The 16,864-nt window shown below is 49.4% G+C and overlaps 1 protein-coding gene across 1 annotated transcript; it reads right to left on the bottom strand.

Annotated features, from left to right (window-relative positions):
* Nucleotides 1-803: 803 nt before the first annotated feature.
* Nucleotides 804-15,496, bottom strand: LOC143793649 (receptor-type tyrosine-protein phosphatase alpha-like). The gene is made up of 10 exons (XM_077280709.1): nt 15,346-15,496; nt 13,370-13,505; nt 12,698-12,847; nt 11,848-11,947; nt 11,254-11,333; nt 8,496-8,630; nt 7,749-7,874; nt 7,522-7,679; nt 1,926-2,061; nt 804-1,830 (listed from the first exon to the last, which is right to left on the bottom strand). The coding sequence occupies exons 1-10, from the start codon at nt 15,489-15,491 to the stop codon at nt 1,756-1,758; spliced, it is 1,242 nt and encodes a 413-aa protein (XP_077136824.1). The 5' UTR covers nt 15,492-15,496; the 3' UTR covers nt 804-1,755.
* Between the last annotated feature and the right edge of the window lie 1,368 nt (nt 15,497-16,864).

Here is a 16,864-nt window from a genome sequence, read left to right on the forward strand (position 1 = left end):
AATGCCATCAGGGAAGGTTTGGACCCTTTTGCATTTTGGTCTTGAAAAATGGAAGAGTAGCCTGAGCTAGCCTGTCACACCTTGGAGGTTGTCATGCCAGGCGGCCAGCATTCTCTTAGAACTTGTCTTCAGTGCTGCTGGTGGTGTCTCGACGGATAAGTGCATCTCTCTGTCCCCTGAAAGTAGAGACTGCCTAACATTCATCAAAATGAACAAGTGTAGGCTCTCCAATGACTTTTGAACCCCAGTCACAGACTGAGCAGACTAGGTGATGTTGTAGTTTTTGCATTATTGCAGTCTACCATCATTGTGGTGTCTTTGGGACCTGCTGTTGCTACTGCTGCTGATGTTACAATGTTTTGAAATGTGGAGACTCCAAGTTTGGCCTTCATCTGGAGAATTGCCTGTGGTGGAAGGAGTGTCAGAGGCATATCATAACATTTCTGCTCTGGGGAAATTGAAGCCACTTTAGTGCTGTATGACAATTATTTTTTGAAATGTGGAGACTACAGGTTGGGCCTCCATCTGGTGGGTTGCCTGTGTAAGTAGGGCTCCCACACAGACAGGCTGCACTTACTTTCACTCAACTTCCTGTGTCACTTCCCTTACATTTTTCTAGCAATAGTACTGTATGAAACTCTAAATCAACATGGGAGAAGGGGAAAAAGGATTTTCACAGTGCTCACCAGAGTATCACAGGACCACGGGTGCCAAGTTCAATGTGGCTGGAGTCCACTTGTAAATGCAAGCAAAAAAGGAAAAAACAGCACCAGGTGATGACCATAAAAACTCAAATTTTGGCTTATTTAATCCATTGTTTGCAAAAAGAGAAAAACATACATGTCATAGAATGTCAAGGGGCAAACATCCCCCGCACACCTGACGCATTTCGGACTAGTGTATGGCAAATGGCTTCTACTACCAGGGCCCCAGTGTATGGCACATGGCTTCTACTACCAGGGGCCCCAGTGTATGGCAAATGGCTTCTACTACCAGGGGCCCAGTGTATGGCACATGGCTCCTACTACCAGGGGCCCCCAGTGTATGGCACATGGCTCCTACTACCAGGGGCCCTAGTGTATGGCAAATGGCTTCTACTACCAGGGGCCCTAGTGTATGGCAAATGGCTTCTACTACCAGGGGCCCCAGTGTATGGCAAATGGCTCCTACTACCAGGGGCCCCCAGTGTATGGCACATGGCTCCTACTACCAGGGGCCCCCAGTGTATGGCAAATGGCTTCTACTACCAGGGGCCCCAGTGTATGGCAAATGGCTTCTACTACCAGGGGCCCCAGTGTATGGCACATGGCTCCTACTACCAGGGGCCCCCCAGTGTATGGCAAATGGCTACTACTACCAGGGGCCCCCAGTGTATGGCGAATGGCTACTACTACCAGGGGCCCCAGTGTATGGCACACGGCTCCTTCTACCAGGGGCCTCCAGTGTATGGCACATGGCTCCTACTACCAGGGGCCTCCAGCGTATGGCACATGGCTCCTATTACCAGGGCCCCCAGTGTATGGCACACGGCTCCTCATTCCATGCCTCCATCCTGTTGTGTAAACCTTGCTTCTCGGAGCCCCCGCTCTTCTTGTCACAGGCAGAAATTGTCCCTGGGGGCCAGTGCCGATCATTGGATGAGCGATCATTGGCATCAGAGTCTCCAGTGATGAGAACAGTCTCACTGAGCTGTCAGGTCGGCCATGTTAGCAGTCAGTGAAGAGAAATCCTCTTCCTCGTTCATAGGCGACTCTGCTACTTGAAGTTTCCATAAGTCTCGAAAGAATCCAGATAAGTGCGAGCGAGCGAGAAACAGAAGGAGAACTGCGCCTGCAAAGACAGGACACGGGGTGAGATCCGTGAACAGCAGGTGACATGTCCGCCCCACCGCAGTCAACTGTGAACCCCTCACACACAGCTCTTACCTTACTAGGGAAGAACTGGCAGCGTCTCTTCCTGAGCGAGCGGACGGCCTGCGACACGTCTACCATTCCATCACTGCGGATCTGATCACACAGCACCATACCGGCACAGAACAGCCCGGAGCGGCTCGCCCCATCGCTGCGGAGACAGAGGGTCAGAATGATCTGCGGCCGACCCTACAGAGCGGAAACTGGGACCAGCAGCAGCTGACAAGTACAGATCACTATGTATCATCACATCCTCCATACACAAACTCCTGTCACCTCCAGAGCTGCGCTCATTATTCTGTCATTAAATCATGTCTTATCCTCCTCTCACCTCCAGAGCTGCACTCACTATTCTGCTGTTACATCACAGCTTATCCTTCAGTCAGCTCCAGAGCTGCACTCACTATTCTGTCATTAAATCATGTCTTATTCTCCTCTCACCTCCAGAGCTGCACTCACTATTCTGTCATTAAATCATGTCTTCTCCTCCAGTCACCTCCAGAGCTGCACTCACTATTCTGCTGTTACATCACAGCTTATCCTTCAGTCAGCTCCAGAGCTGCAGTCACTATTCTGCACTTTCAGGGTATGTGCACACACTGCGGATCCGCAGCGTTTCCGCAGCTGTGGATCCACAGCAGTTTCCCATGCGTTTACAGTATAATGTAAACCTATGGGAAACTAAATCCGCAGTGCACATGCTGCAGAAAAAAACGCGCGGAAACGCAGCGGTTTATTTTCCGCAGCATGTCAATTCTTTGTGCGGATTCTGCTGCGGGTTTACACTTGCTCCAATAGAAAACTGCAGGTGAAAACCCGCAGCGGAATCCGCAATAGAAACCGCGATAAATCCGCAGGAAAAAACGCAGCGGTTTTGCCCTGCGTTTTCCCAAATCCGCTGCGGAAAAATCTGCAGTCCTCCACAATACGTGTGCACATACCCTCATACGTCAATTGAGTTCAACCTTTACTCTAACATTTTGATCCAGAGGAAATCAAAAACCCCATAAGGCAAGGGGGTCATACTGCATGTGCAGCCGGTGTGGTTGCACAGGGGTCCAGAGGAGAAAATGGCAGCGGAGCAGAGCTACAAGGATCCGCCCTGCTTCCTGGCTGCAATTCCTGTCTTACACAGTAGCGTGGCTGGATGACGTCATCATTCAGCGCACGTGTCAGACAAAGCTGCCGGTGACGATGATGCTGCAGAGAGGTGTGTAGGTGTGTGTATGTGTGTAGAGTTGTGTGTGTAGAGGTGTGTGTAGGTGTGTATAGAGGTGTGTAGGTGTGGGTAGGTGTGTAGGTGTGGGTAGGCGGGTAGGTGGGGGTAGGTGTGTAGGTGTGTGGGTGTGTTGGTGTATGTGTGTCTGTAGGTTTAGGGGTGTGTGTAGGTGGAGGTCTGTGTGTAGCATGGGTGTAAGTCTGTGTAGGTGGGTGTGTGTCCCGGGGAACAAGCAAAGTGGTGCTGTGTGTGGTGGAAAGTGCAATGCTGGGGGTGGCGGGGGAGAAAGCAAAGATAGAGGTGGTGGAAATGGAAATTATGAGGGATGTGGGGGAGAAGGCAGTGATGGGGGTGGTGGGGAGAAGGCAATGATAGAGGTGGTGGAAATGGAAATGATTAGGGATGTGGGGGAGAAGGCAATGATGGGGGTGGTGGGGGAGAAGGCAATGATGGGGTTGGTCAGGGAGAAGGCAATGATAGAGGTGGTGGAAAGGACATTAATGGGGGTGGTGGGGAGAAGGAAATGATAGGGTGGTGGGGGAGAAGGCAATGATGGAGGTGGTGGAGAGGACAATGATGGAGTGGGAGAACAAGGCCCTCTTCTATTACTTCCTTGTCTCTCACGCTTACATTATTTTCTCGTCTCTTCTCTCTTGTACTATTTTCTAGTCTCATAGAATTCTAGAATGGTAGAGTTGGAAGGGACATCCAGGGTCATGGGGACGTTCAGGGTCATTGTTTCCAACCCCCTGCTCAATGCAGGACTCACTAAACCATCTCAGACCGTTGTCTGTCCAGCCTCTGTTTGAAGACTTTTATTGAAGAACTCACTACCACTATTATTTCCAAGACTCCTCCCTTTTGTGCTATTTCCTCATCTCCTCCCTCTTGTATTATTTCCTCGTTTCCTCCCTGTTGTATTATTTTCTTCTCTCCTCCCTTTTGTATTATTTCCTCGTCTCCTCCCTCTTGCATTATTTCCTCATGTCGTCCCTCTTGTATTACTTCCTTGTCTCTTCACTTCTACATTAATTTCTTGTCTCTTCCTTCTTGTATTATTTCCTTGTCTATTCCCTCGTCTTCTTCCTCTTCTATTATTTCCTAGTCACTTTCCTCTTATAATATTTCCTTGTCTCCTCCCTCTTGTATTATTTTGTTGTCTCTTCCATTGTGTATTATTTCCTCATCTTCCTCCCTCTTGTATTACTTCCTCGTCTATTCACTTTTGTATTATTTCCTTCTCTCCTTTCTCTTGTATTATGTCCTTCTCTCCTCCCTCTTGTATTATTTCCTCATCTCCTCCCTCTTGTAGAATGGGTTTTAGGGGATTATTTATATGTAAAATCATCCCTATCTCTCCCAATTTTTGTATAGTCATTCCTGACCACACTATATTCCTGTAATATAACAGCCCAGTCATAGCTCTCGTCCGGTCTAGTCTCTGTTATCGGTCGTCCGGTCTAGTCTCTGTTATCGGTCGTCCAGTCTTGTCTCTGTTATCGGTCGTCCGGTCTTGTCTCTGTTATCGGTCGTCCGGTCTTGTCTCTTATCTGTCGTCCGGTCTTGTCTCTTATCTGTCATCCGTTCTTGTCTCTGTTATCTGTCGTCCGGTCTCGTCTCTATTATCTGTCATCCGGTCTTGTCTCTTATCTGTCATCCGTTCTTGTCTCTGTTATCTGTCGTCCGGTCTTGTCTCTTATCTGTCGTCCGGTCTTGTCTCTTATCTGTCGTCCGGTCTTGTCTCTTATCTGTCGTCCGGTCTTGTCTCTTATCTGTCGTCCGGTCTTGTCTCTTATCTGTCGTCCGGTCTTGTCTCTTATCTGTCGTCCGGTCTTGTCTCTTATCTGTCGTCCGGTCTTGTCTCTTATCTGTCGTCCGGTCTTGTCTCTTATCTGTCGTCCGGTCTTGTCTCTTATCTGTCGTCCGGTCTTGTCTCTTATCTGTCGTCCGGTCTTGTCTCTTATCTGTCGTCCGGTCTTGTCTCTTGTCTGTCGTCCGTTCTTGTCTCTTGTCTGTCGTCCGGTCTTGTCTCTTATCTGTCGTCCGGTCTTGTCTCTTATCTGTCGTCCGGTCTTGTCTCTTATCTGTCGTCCGGTCTTGTCTCTTATCTGTCGTCCGGTCTTGTCTCTTATCTGTCATCCGTTCTTGTCTCTGTTATCTGTCGTCCGGTCTCGTCTCTATTATCTGTCATCCGGTCTTGTCTCTGTTATCGGTCGTCCGGTCTTGTCTCTTATCTGTCGTCCGGTCTTGTCTCTTATCTGTCGTCCGGTCTTGTCTCTTATCTGTCGTCCGGTCTTGTCTCTTATCTGTCGTCCGGTCTTGTCTCTTATCGGTCGTCCGGTCTTGTCTCTTATCGGTCGTCCGGTCTTGTCTCTTATCTGTCGTCCGGTCTTGTCTCTTATCTGTCATCCGTTCTTGTCTCTGTTATCTGTCGTCCGGTCTCGTCTCTATTATCTGTCATCCGGTCTCGTCTCTATTATCTGTCATCCGCCCGCATCTCTGTTATCTGTCATCTGTTTGCGTCTCCTTCCCTCTCAGTTTCAGGCCACCATCTTCCCTCTTGTACAGGAATGAATTCTCCCTTCCCCCAATTCCTGGATTAAACGCTCCTCCAAACATCTCACGGTTCTTTCCCCAGTAGAGCAGCCCCCTCCCCATTGAGGTGCAGCCCGTCCCTACCGTGGAGCCTGAAGCCAGCAGACAAGTCGGCCCAGTTCTCCAAAAGCCCCAAACCCTCTTTCCTGCACCAATTTCTCAGCGATTTAATCCCCTCCCTAATCTCCCGCTGCCTCTCTGGCGTTGCGCGTGGTACAGGCAGTGTATTCTACCTTGCTTTAAGCTTACAGACTAATTTCCTGAAATCATTTTTATGGACCATCCACGTACCTCTAACTTTGTCATTGTTGCCGATGTTCACCATGAGTCCACACGGGCACCTCCCAGTAATTTGCCAACTCGATTCTCAATGTATTTAACTTGAGGTTGGCAATCTGTCCTGTCTGTGCCCCTAATAATGGAGCCCCCCACTCCTGCACCTGTCTGGCCGGCTCTGCCGTCCAATTTCCCGCCTTACTGGAGCAGACACTCCCCTGACATCCAGAGGACACGTCTTGCTGTAGCAGTGCTGCCCTGTACAGACACCACCATCATGTCCCAGATCAGGACTATCCTCCCTGACACTCATGTGGTCACCCAGGCAGCTGCCTCGCTGCCTTCCAGCTCCATGAAACCATATTCCCCCACATAGTATCAACAATTAGGGCAGCGACTCACCATTTCCTTGAGAAATATTGCACAGACTTATTCCCTCTCTCTGGTGTTAGCAAGCAGATTCCAAAAAAAATACCAATAATGTAATGTATAAAATCCAGGATAAAAAACAACTGTCTTTATATCAGATTTACCAGTTAAAATCCATCATACAAAAATGCAAAACATCCAGATAAAATGACAAGTGCAATAGCTTACATGTCTTGGGTGCTTCAAACACTTGTCATTTTTTCTGGATGTTTTGCATTTTTTGCAGGATGGATTTTAACTGGTAAATCGAAAATAAATAAAGTTTTTTAATCCTTATGCTGGACTTTATATTCCATGATTGGAAATGGTTTGGAATATGCGACCTCCACCCCAACGAACACCCCCTCAATGAGAGGCAAACTCTTTTACAGCTGTTCATTTACATCCAGTACCTGAAACTTCTAAAGTACAATGTGCCCACATCTCGCAAGCTATAAGCCTCACACTGCTGCTCAAGGATTACAAACACGTGACAAGAAGTACAAAATTGACGGCGCTGTCAGTAATGGAGATTACACAACAAAGAACTGTAACAAGTAACTATAGACAGTGAATCAGTGCACGTCACTCCCTACAAAACTCCGATTCCAAAGTCACTGAATAACAAAACCACATGGGGCGCAAACCACCACACTGGGCGCAAACCACCACACTGGGCGCAAACCACCACACTAGGCGCAAACCACCACACTGGGAACACACCACACTGGGAACACACCACACTGGGAACACACCACACTGGGAACACACCACACTGGGCACAAATCATTCGCTGCTCGCTCACTCATAACAGATGAGTTACATACAGTTGCTTTTCCTTAGCTGCAATTCACTGAAATGTCCACAGCTTTAAGATGCTGATAATTATAGTCTATTAATTAGTTACCCCTACCTGTAATTACTTAGCTCTTCAGCAGACCTGCAGCTAATCCCTCTAGTAACCCTGCTACACCACATTTTATACTCCAATCACCTCCAAAGCTGCAGCCAATATTATGCTGGTCTCTGCGATCTTTGTTGGGTGCAGTCATCACACTGACTGTTGTCACTTGTGGTATCTCTATATACACGACCCCAGGGACGGGCACTTACCCACAGGTTACCAGGATGTGGCTGCCCTCAATCTGCTGCTGACATTTTTCCACTTCCCCGATCATGGTGATGATGGCGGCTGGATTCTGAGGAAGGTCCTGGTCCAGGGGCCATGAGTCCAGCTGCCACAGTGTCACGTCCAATCTGGAGTCTGACGACTAGAAGGCAATGAGCCCCGTGATTAGTCACATGACCCTCCCACCATGCTGCCCCCCGTCTACACTCACCTCGCTCTCCCGCCTCACACTCAGTGACCTCCGCCTGTAGCCGTCTCCTGACCGCTTTACAGATGCCGTGACCATACAGTCACCGAAACGGCAAAAACCTTCATCCGGCCAAAAGCGCATACCGATCTGGAAATGAAATGTCATTATAGTGTATGAGTGCAGACAACTAAACACAGCAGCAAACATCTGTCTGTTACAATGTGTCAGTGGAAAAGAAATGTATCAGCCTGGAATCCACAGAGAATTATCTAAAAGTAACAACTGTACCAAACCTTCAGCTGTGAGAAATACTGCAAGCATCTTAGTCTCAGGATATACCGTCCTATTCACTGACAGCAGAGATCATGAAAATGGTGAAGAAATTACAACACGAAGAAGGTGCCAACTCATCAAGACGGGCAAAGCACAGGATAAAAGTGCCCAACACGTCGTGAATTTGGGCTCCTCTTCTAAGTGGCGTCCACCTCCGCGTGCTGCGCCAGAAATGCTTCTCCGCCAGCAGCCATGATGAAGTGTCCGTGCGGGTGTAGCCACGCCCCATCCTGCAACATTTTGTGCAACTTTCCAGTGGGAAATTTTTTTGCAACTTTTCAAAGCTTTAACGCCACTTTTGTGGCCCTTGATGAACTTGCCCCAACGAGTGGAAGAAAGCTGCAGAATTATTCTAAGGCCATGATGAAGCTTTATTTTCAGTATTTACTGATGCACCGTGGTAGGACTAATCGTGCCTGGTGACATGGTACTAACCTGCTGCAGGTCCAGCGCTCGGTGCATCATCACCACTGACGTACACTTGTAGTCCCACACCAGGGACCAGAAATCCTCCAGAGTTTCCTTCATGGGAAGCTGAGTGACGATCATCACATCATCCAGAGAGTTAGACTGAAAGAGGAGAAAAAAAACTAAAGATATGAACCGGGACCATTGCTACTTATTGATTTACTGCAGGGTATTCAATCATTATAGTTCTGCCTTTGGTTTTCTTTTGAAAAAGAAAGGAGAGGCTGAGAGAGCTGACATGGTGGAGGACCATGAGCCAGGACCCCAAATGCTGAGAGCCGACATGGTGGAGGAATATGAGCCTGGACCCCAAATGCTGAGAGAGCTGACATGGTGGAGGACTACGAGCTAGGACCCCAAATGCTGAGAGCCGACATGGTGGAGGACTAGGAGCCAGGACCCAAAATGCTAAGACAGCTGACATGGTGGAGGACTAGGAGCCAGGACCTAAAATGCTGAGAGAGCCGACATGGTGGAGGACTAGGAGCCAAGACCCCAAATGCTGAGAGCACCGACATGGTGGAGGACTATGAGCCAGGACCCCAAATGCTGAGAGCTGACATGGTGGAGGACTACGAGCCAGGACCCTAAATGCTGAGAGAGCCGACATGGTGGAGGAATATGAGCCTGGACCCCAAATGCTGAGAGAGCTGACATGGTGGAGGACTACGAGCTAGGACCCCAAATGCTGAGAGCCGACATGGTGGAGGACTAGGAGCCAGGACCCAAAATGCTAAGACAGCTGACATGGTGGAGGACTAGGAGCCAGGACCTAAAATGCTGAGAGAGCCGACATGGTGGAGGACTAGGAGCCAAGACCCCAAATGCTGAGAGCACCGACATGGTGGAGGACTATGAGCCAGGACCCCAAATGCTGAGAGCTGACATGGTGGAGGACTACGAGCCAGGACCCCAAATGCTGAGAGAGCCGACATGGTGGAGGACTACGAGCCAGGACCCCAAATGCTAAGACAGCTGACATGGTGGAGGACTAGGAGCCAGGACCCAAAATGCTGAGAGAGCCGACATGGTGGAGGACTATGAGCCAGGACCCCAAATGCTGAGGGCTGTCATGGTGGAGTACTATGAGCCAGGACCCCAAATGCTGAGAGCACCGACATGGTGGAGGACTACGAGCCAGGACCCCAAATGCTGAGAGCACCGACATGGTGGAGGACTACGAGCCAGGACCCAAATGCTGAGACAGCTGACATGGTGGAGGACTACGAGCCAGGACCCAAGTGCTGAGACAGCTGACATGGTGGAGGACTACAAGCCAGGACCCCAAATGCTGAGAGAGCCGACATGGTGGAGGACTATGAGCAAGGACTCCAAATGCTGAGACAGCTGACATGGTGGAGGACTACGAGCTAGGACCCCAAATGCTGAGAGAGCCGACATGGTGGAGGACTACGAGCCAGGACCCCAAATGCGGAGAGAGCCGACATGGTGGAGGACTACGAGCCAGGACCCCAAATGCTAAGACAGCTGACATGGTGGAGGACTACGAGCCAGGACCCCAAATGCTGAGAGAGCTGACATGGTGGAGGACTAGGAGCCAGGACCCCAAATGCTGACAGCGCCGACATGGTGGAGGACTATAAGCCAGGACCCCAAATGCTGAGAGCTGTCATGGTGGAGTACTATGAGCCAGGACCCCAAATGCTGAGAGCGCCGACATGGTGGAGGACTATGAGCCAGGACCCCAAATGCTGAGAGCGCCGACATGGTGGAGGACTATGAGCCAGGACCCCAAATGCTGAGAGCGCTGATATGGTGGAGGACTATAAGCCAGGACCCCAAATGCTGAGAGCTGTCATGGTGGAGTACTATGAGCCAGGACCCCAAATGCTGAGCGCCAACATGGTGGAGGACTATGAGCCAGGACCCCAAATGCTGAGAGAGCCGACACGGTGGAGGACTAGAAGCCAGGACCCCAAATGCTGAGAGCTGATATGGTGCAGAACCAAGAGCTGGGGCTTCAAATGCTGAGAGAGCGGACATTGAGGAGGTCCAGGAGTCAGAACCCCAAATGCTGAGTGAAGGACCAAGAGTTGAGCCCTAAAAAGCTAAGCATTTGGTCATGAAGTTTTACGATGGAGGAGGACCAGAAATTGGGACACACTGGCCCCGCTTCGTCATTGCCTTGGCGCCTGTCTTTTGTAGTTTTGTGCATTTTTTTTTTATTTGCGCTCATCTGTTTTTGTTTTCTGCGTTGGAGGCAGAGTGTAGAGATCTCAGATGTTTTCAGCTGATTCATCAATTGTGACTTTTTAAAAAGTCTCAACATTTAAACAATGTCACCCCAGTCCTCCCTGGTGTATTCTGAGCACACTAGTAGTTTAGCGTATTTTGTGTGATTTTTGTTGGCAAAAGGAGCTCATGGTGTGAAAAAGGATATTTTTTAACTTGTGCCAAATTCATGAAACCAATGCGCAATTTGGATGAATTTGGCAGCAAAAATGGAAACCAATATCGCAATATAAAGAGAAGGAAAGTAACGAAAAGATGCAAATGATGAATCGGCCCACTGTGTTTTGGAGGAGCTCAGTGCTTCCTGTAGGACTCCATAACTAGTGGTGTCTGGCCTGCCATTCACTGCACCGGTCGGAGAGACTGGGACCCAGAAGTCCTGAAGGTCCAGGGACATCGTAGCCTGAGGCCCCTAAATACTAGAACTGGAGACTCCCTACAGGGGTCCATATTCTAGACATATTCTCCTTACATTCACAAACACAGCATTGATGTAGCCGGGGGCGCCATGTTGTGCCAATACCGAAAACAGGATGGGTCGAAAGTGATCACCTGAGGAGAGAAGAGGAGAAACATCAGTAACCGAGTCCATCACACTCACCTCACGCCCAGACTCATCCACACTGACGGAAACCGGAAAAAAAACACAACAAGAAAAAACACCTCCCCAGAAAGAAGATCCCTTTACCAATCTGTGGATCTGGTGATCTCCTTTATGTGATGATGGACACTAAAATCCAAATAAATATTTGTCTATCACAGAGTGAAACAGAAATCATTCCCATTATGAGTAGGACGGGATTCTTTCCTGTAAGAGCAGTGATTGTGTGGAGCTCTCTGCCCGGAGGAGTTGTCATGGGGATTCCCTATAAGAGCTGTAGAGGGGCCGGGATGTCTGTCCGGAGGGGAATAATATTCCCGGTTATGACCCCAGATTACTGGAGACGTTACTGATCCCAGGATGTCATCTTTACGAGCTCCACCAAGCTCCGCACCCACACACAGTGCCGACATGATGGTGATGGCAGCACTGCAGTACCAGGTACGGTCTGAGCACGGTTTGTACCTGGCAGGATCCTGGGGTTGCGGTTCTTCCTCTGGTTTTCTGGTTTCTTCGCCTCTTTAAATTGATAGATCTGATATACTTGTGTGATCTCTTCCAGAGCCTGAAAAACAGAATGTGTGATCAGTGGGGGCCACGTCTGGTGCCTCGTCTTATCACTGCCAGGAACGGGCGTTACCAGGGCGAGCGTACAGCAGTAGTCAACCACCCTGGACAGACCACCCCAATCCTGAGACAATATATTCTGGAGGAGCCATGTTACAGAGCATCCTCCCAATGATGGCCCCAGAGGTGGATATAACGCCCGATATCTCTGGTCACCCTGACCGGACCTCCACGATCTCACTGCATTATTATCAGGTGGACCCCACGTGGCGCTCCAGAGGTGGATATAACACCTGGTGTGTCGGGTCACCCTGACCGGGCCTCCCAGACCTCACCACATTATCAGGAGGACCCCACGTGGCGGCCCCAGATGTGGATATAACACTCAGTGTCTTGTGTCACCCTGACCGGACCTCCCAGATCTCACTGTATTATCAGGTGGACTCCAAGTGGTGCCCCAGAGGTCAATATAACACCCGGTGTGTCAGGTCACCCTGACCGGACCTCCAGGATCTCACTGCATTATTATCAGGAGAACCCCACGTGGTGGCCCCTGAGGTTGATATATCACTGGGTGCCTCGGGTCACACTGACCGGACCTCACTGCATTATCAGGAGGACCTCACATGGCGGCCCCAGAGGTGGATATAATGCCCGATGTCTTGGGTCACCCTGACCGGACCTCCCAGACCTCACTGCATTATTATCAGGTGAACACACTGTTATGTCTATTGGCCCATACTCTTACCTGGAATTGCCGGTCATATCCGTCCATACCGGTGCGGGGATCTTGTCTGGTCATGTGACTGAGCTGTCTCCCCATGTCCGGCACTGGCACACTGGTGGTTCCGCACAGCAGCGTCTCCAGGAGGGCGTCGTACAGGAAGGCATACTGCTCCTGTGGTACAACAATAATGAGTCCAGCCGCTCCGTACACTATACACTGCTAGTGATGACGCTGATATTTTCTGCCTGTTGCGCTTGCTTTGGGGTAGCCATGGTAACATCTAAAGACTGGCTCTGCGTGCACTTCGTGTCATGCGACTTTAGCAAGATACCACAGCAAGGGTTAAGAACACCCCTTCATGGCTGATGATCACTGACCTGCTGTGCTCTTCTTCACAGTCCTGCAGTGTAGTGATGTTACCATGGAGACCCCAGAGCAAGCACAACATCTCCATGAGCCGCACACAGGAGATCAGGGGACGATGAATCCTGATAGAATGAAGAGATCTAAAATCCACCATTCCCTCAGAGTCGGGTCAGATACAGATATACGGGCACATGGTCTCCGCCTATCCATGCGCTACATGCACGTCCCGCTACGTATGACATGTGCCACATAGTGCCCATATTGTCTACCTTCTCCCACATAACAGCCCATGTGTCACGGACATAAGGCGACATATCGTCTGCGTACCTTGTTCTGCACCATGTTCATGCGGCTCTTCCGGAGACGGAGGACACATCCGAAAACATTCACCTTCCTCACAGCCTGCGCCATCTTCAGGAGGAAATCCAACGCCACAAACGTCCCGGTCCGACCGATCCCCGCACTGAAAATGGGGGAATGAGAAACATGGAGGATCCAGGAATGGCTCTGATGTATGGCGCTAATATATGGCACTGGTATATGGTGATAATATAAAGCGCTGGTGTATGGCATTAACATAGGTCACGGCATATAGCATGAATGTATGGAGCTAATATATGGCACTGGTGTATGGAGCTAATATATGGCACTGGTGTATGGAGCTAATATATGGCACTGGTATTTGGCGGTAATATATGGCACTGGTGTATGGCGCTAATATATGGCACTGGTATATGGCACTAATATATTACACTAATATCTGGCACTGGTATATGGCGATAATATAAAGCGCTGGTATATGGCATTAATATAGGTTACGGCATATAGTATGAATGTATGGAGCTAATATCTGGCACTTATATACGGCGATAATATAAAGCGCTGGTGTATAGCACAAATATCTGGCTCTAGTGTATGGTACTGCTGTATGGCACTGGTATATAGCACTAATATATTACACTAATATACACTCACCGGCCACTTTATTAGGTACACCTGTCCAACTTCTTGTTAACACTTAATTTCTAATCAGCCAATCACATGGCGGCAACTCAGTGCATTTAGGCATGTAGACATGGTCAAGACAATCTCCTGCAGTTCAAACCGAGCATCAGTATGGGGAAGAAAGGTGATTTGAGTGCCTTTGAACGTGGCATGGTTGTTGGTGCCAGAAGGGCTGGTCTGAGTATTTCAGAAACTGCTGATCTACTGGGATTTTCACGCACAACCATCTCTAGGGTTTACAGAGAATGGTCCGAAAAAGAAAAAAAATCCAGTGAGCGGCAGTTCTGTGGGCGGAAATGCCTTGTTGATGCCAGAGGTCAGAGGAGAATGGGCAGACTGGTTCGAGCTGATAGAAAGGCAACAGTGACTCAAATCGCCACCCGTTACAACCAAGGTAGGCCTAAGAGCATCTCTGAACGCACAGTGCGTCGAACTTTGAGGCAGATGGGCTACAGCAGCAGAAGACCACACCGGGTACCACTCCTTTCAGCTAAGAACAGGAAACTGAGGCTACAATTTGTACAAGCTCATCGAAATTGGACAGTAGAAGATTGGAAAAACGTTGCTTGGTCTGATGAGTCTCGATTTCTGCTGCGACATTCGGATGGTAGGGTCAGAATTTGGCGTAAACAACATGAAAGCATGGATCCATCCTGCCTTGTATGGAGCATCTTTGGGATGTGCAGCCGACAAATCTGCGGCAACTGTGTGATGCCATCATGTCAATATGGACCAAAATCTCTGAGGAATGCTTCCAGCACCTTGTTGAATCTATGCCACGAAGAATTGAGGCAGTTCTGAAGGCAAAAGGGGTCCAACCCGTTACTAGCATGGTGTACCTAATAAAGTGGCCAGTGAGTGTATAGCACTGGTACTGTATATGGCACTAATATATTACACTAATATATGGCACTGGTATATAGCACTAATATATTACACTAATATATGGCACTGGTGTATGGCGCTAATATAAGGCACTGGTATATAGCACGAGTATATTACACTAATATATGGCACTGGTGTATGGCACTGGTATATGGCGCTAATACAGTATATGGCAGTAATGTTCATATTAAAGTCCTAGCCATAGTTCCCACATAATCGGCCCATGTTCTAGCAGTCATGCTGCTGTAATGATAGTACCGCCTAGTGCATATATAATAAATGACCCGTATAATAACAGTGCCCGGTGGTACCAATGTTGTCGCAGCAGTCAGTAGGAGCGGCCCTGGCCACTGTGTGTGGGGTTATGACAGTGCCCCGCACCTCGGTGCTATGGGGCGGCCATAGTCTTATACCTGCAGTGCACTATGACGGGGCCCGATCCCGGGGTGTTACACCTGTTCATCTGCTCCACCAGCTGCACTAGAGCAGACAGCGTCCGGGGCACCCCATGGTCCGGCCACTCCAGGTACTGCAGCTGCTCCACTGTCACCTGCACCATGGACTGCACCTGGGGGAGAAGGGTCATCTGTCGTCAAGAGGGGGTCAATATCGGGGGACACAGACAAGTCACAGGCCGGACAATAGAGCAAGTCCGTGTAGGGGATGTAGTGGTACATATAATACTCCACCCCCTTCTCCTGTGAAAGTTATTATAGCTGCTATGTAACTAATGTATACAATGTTATATTGCTTGTACTTGTTATATAGGGAAAGCGTAGTACTGAAGTTTGCCCAATAGATGGAGTACAGTAGAAAAATGTACATAGTACTAGATAGGAGTTCCACATAGTTAGGAACTAGTTAATGTAGGACGGGTCAGCTGCAGCTAAGAGGAGCATTTCCTGAATCGAGTTAGAAGGGCCAGGGCGCCCAGACAGTCTATATGGGCTTAAGTGCCCAGGACAATAAGCAGCAACCATGCAACATGGTTTTATTAAGAGGAGAAAGCCCAGCCATCCACAGCATCAGGCCGGAACAGCGGAGGCCAGTACAGCAGCGGGAAAGGAGAAACAAGACAGTATAGGGGCACAGGTAGCTCCAGGATGTGGCAGCTTATAACTTAGGCAGATGCCCTAAGTAGCGGGGCGAAACGGTTACTGGGGGAACTCCCAGATGCAATGAGCTTGGAACAGGAGGATACTGGGTCACCACATAGCACAGTACTGAAGGGCAGGTCACTTGCCAGGTGGCAACTAGGTTTGGAGATGGAAATTCTCTTGTCTGGTGAGAAACAGACTAAAGAATGTCTAACCGTAGCAGAGCTGAAATAGGATGACGCTGAGGAACCGTGCAGCACGGCCCGACCCTGGTGTGTGCTGTGTGACAGGAAGGAAAGTGTAGGGAAAGAAGAGGAGATGTGTAATGCTGATCCTGTTGTAAATGTGGTGAAGAATCCGGATGTGCTGTGTAAAGCTAACAGTAAAGCTGTTTACTTGAAAGTTGCAAAGGACTGTGTGTCAATCTTTATTACACCGACTGATGGGAACCTACAGCGAAACAGAGGTGACCCCGACGGCGCAGAAAGTGGAGCCACAGGTACGCAAACTGATGGACAATGTTTTCATGTATTGGCAGGCCAGGGCACAGATACACCGGAGTGTTCGGCCATGACTATGGCGCTGGTCGTGCCCCTTACATCAGCACAGAGTATTTTCAAGGTGGGTGTTGGTGGTCTGCCCCTTATAGGAGGAGGGTAGTGAAGCTAGGCTGCCTGTGATCTGAGCAGTCACTATGGTGGGGGCCTCTAGAGCTTCGCAGCCGCACAGAGTATTTTCAGGGTGGGGTGTTGGTCGTCTGCCCCTTATAGGAGGAGGGTAGTGAAGCTAGGCTGCCTGTGATCTGAGCAGTCACTATGGTGGGGGCTCTAGAGCT

Source organism: Ranitomeya variabilis, chromosome 1 (assembly GCF_051348905.1).
Source record: "Ranitomeya variabilis isolate aRanVar5 chromosome 1, aRanVar5.hap1, whole genome shotgun sequence".
Taxonomy (NCBI): Eukaryota; Metazoa; Chordata; class Amphibia; order Anura; family Dendrobatidae; genus Ranitomeya; species Ranitomeya variabilis.

Excerpts from the sequence above, each read along its gene's own strand:
- LOC143793649 (XM_077280709.1), bottom strand. The coding sequence starts at position 15,491 with ATGGTGCAGGTGACAGTGGAGCAGCTGCAGTACCTGGAGTGGCCGGAC. Across the intron at positions 12,848-13,369 it reads TGAACATGGTGCAGAACAAG|GAGCAGTATGCCTTCCTGTA; the intron begins GTACGCAGACGA and ends GTTGTACCACAG. Across the intron at positions 11,334-11,847 it reads CAACCCCAGGATCCTGCCAG|GTGATCACTTTCGACCCATC; the intron begins GTACAAACCGTG and ends TTCTCTCCTCAG.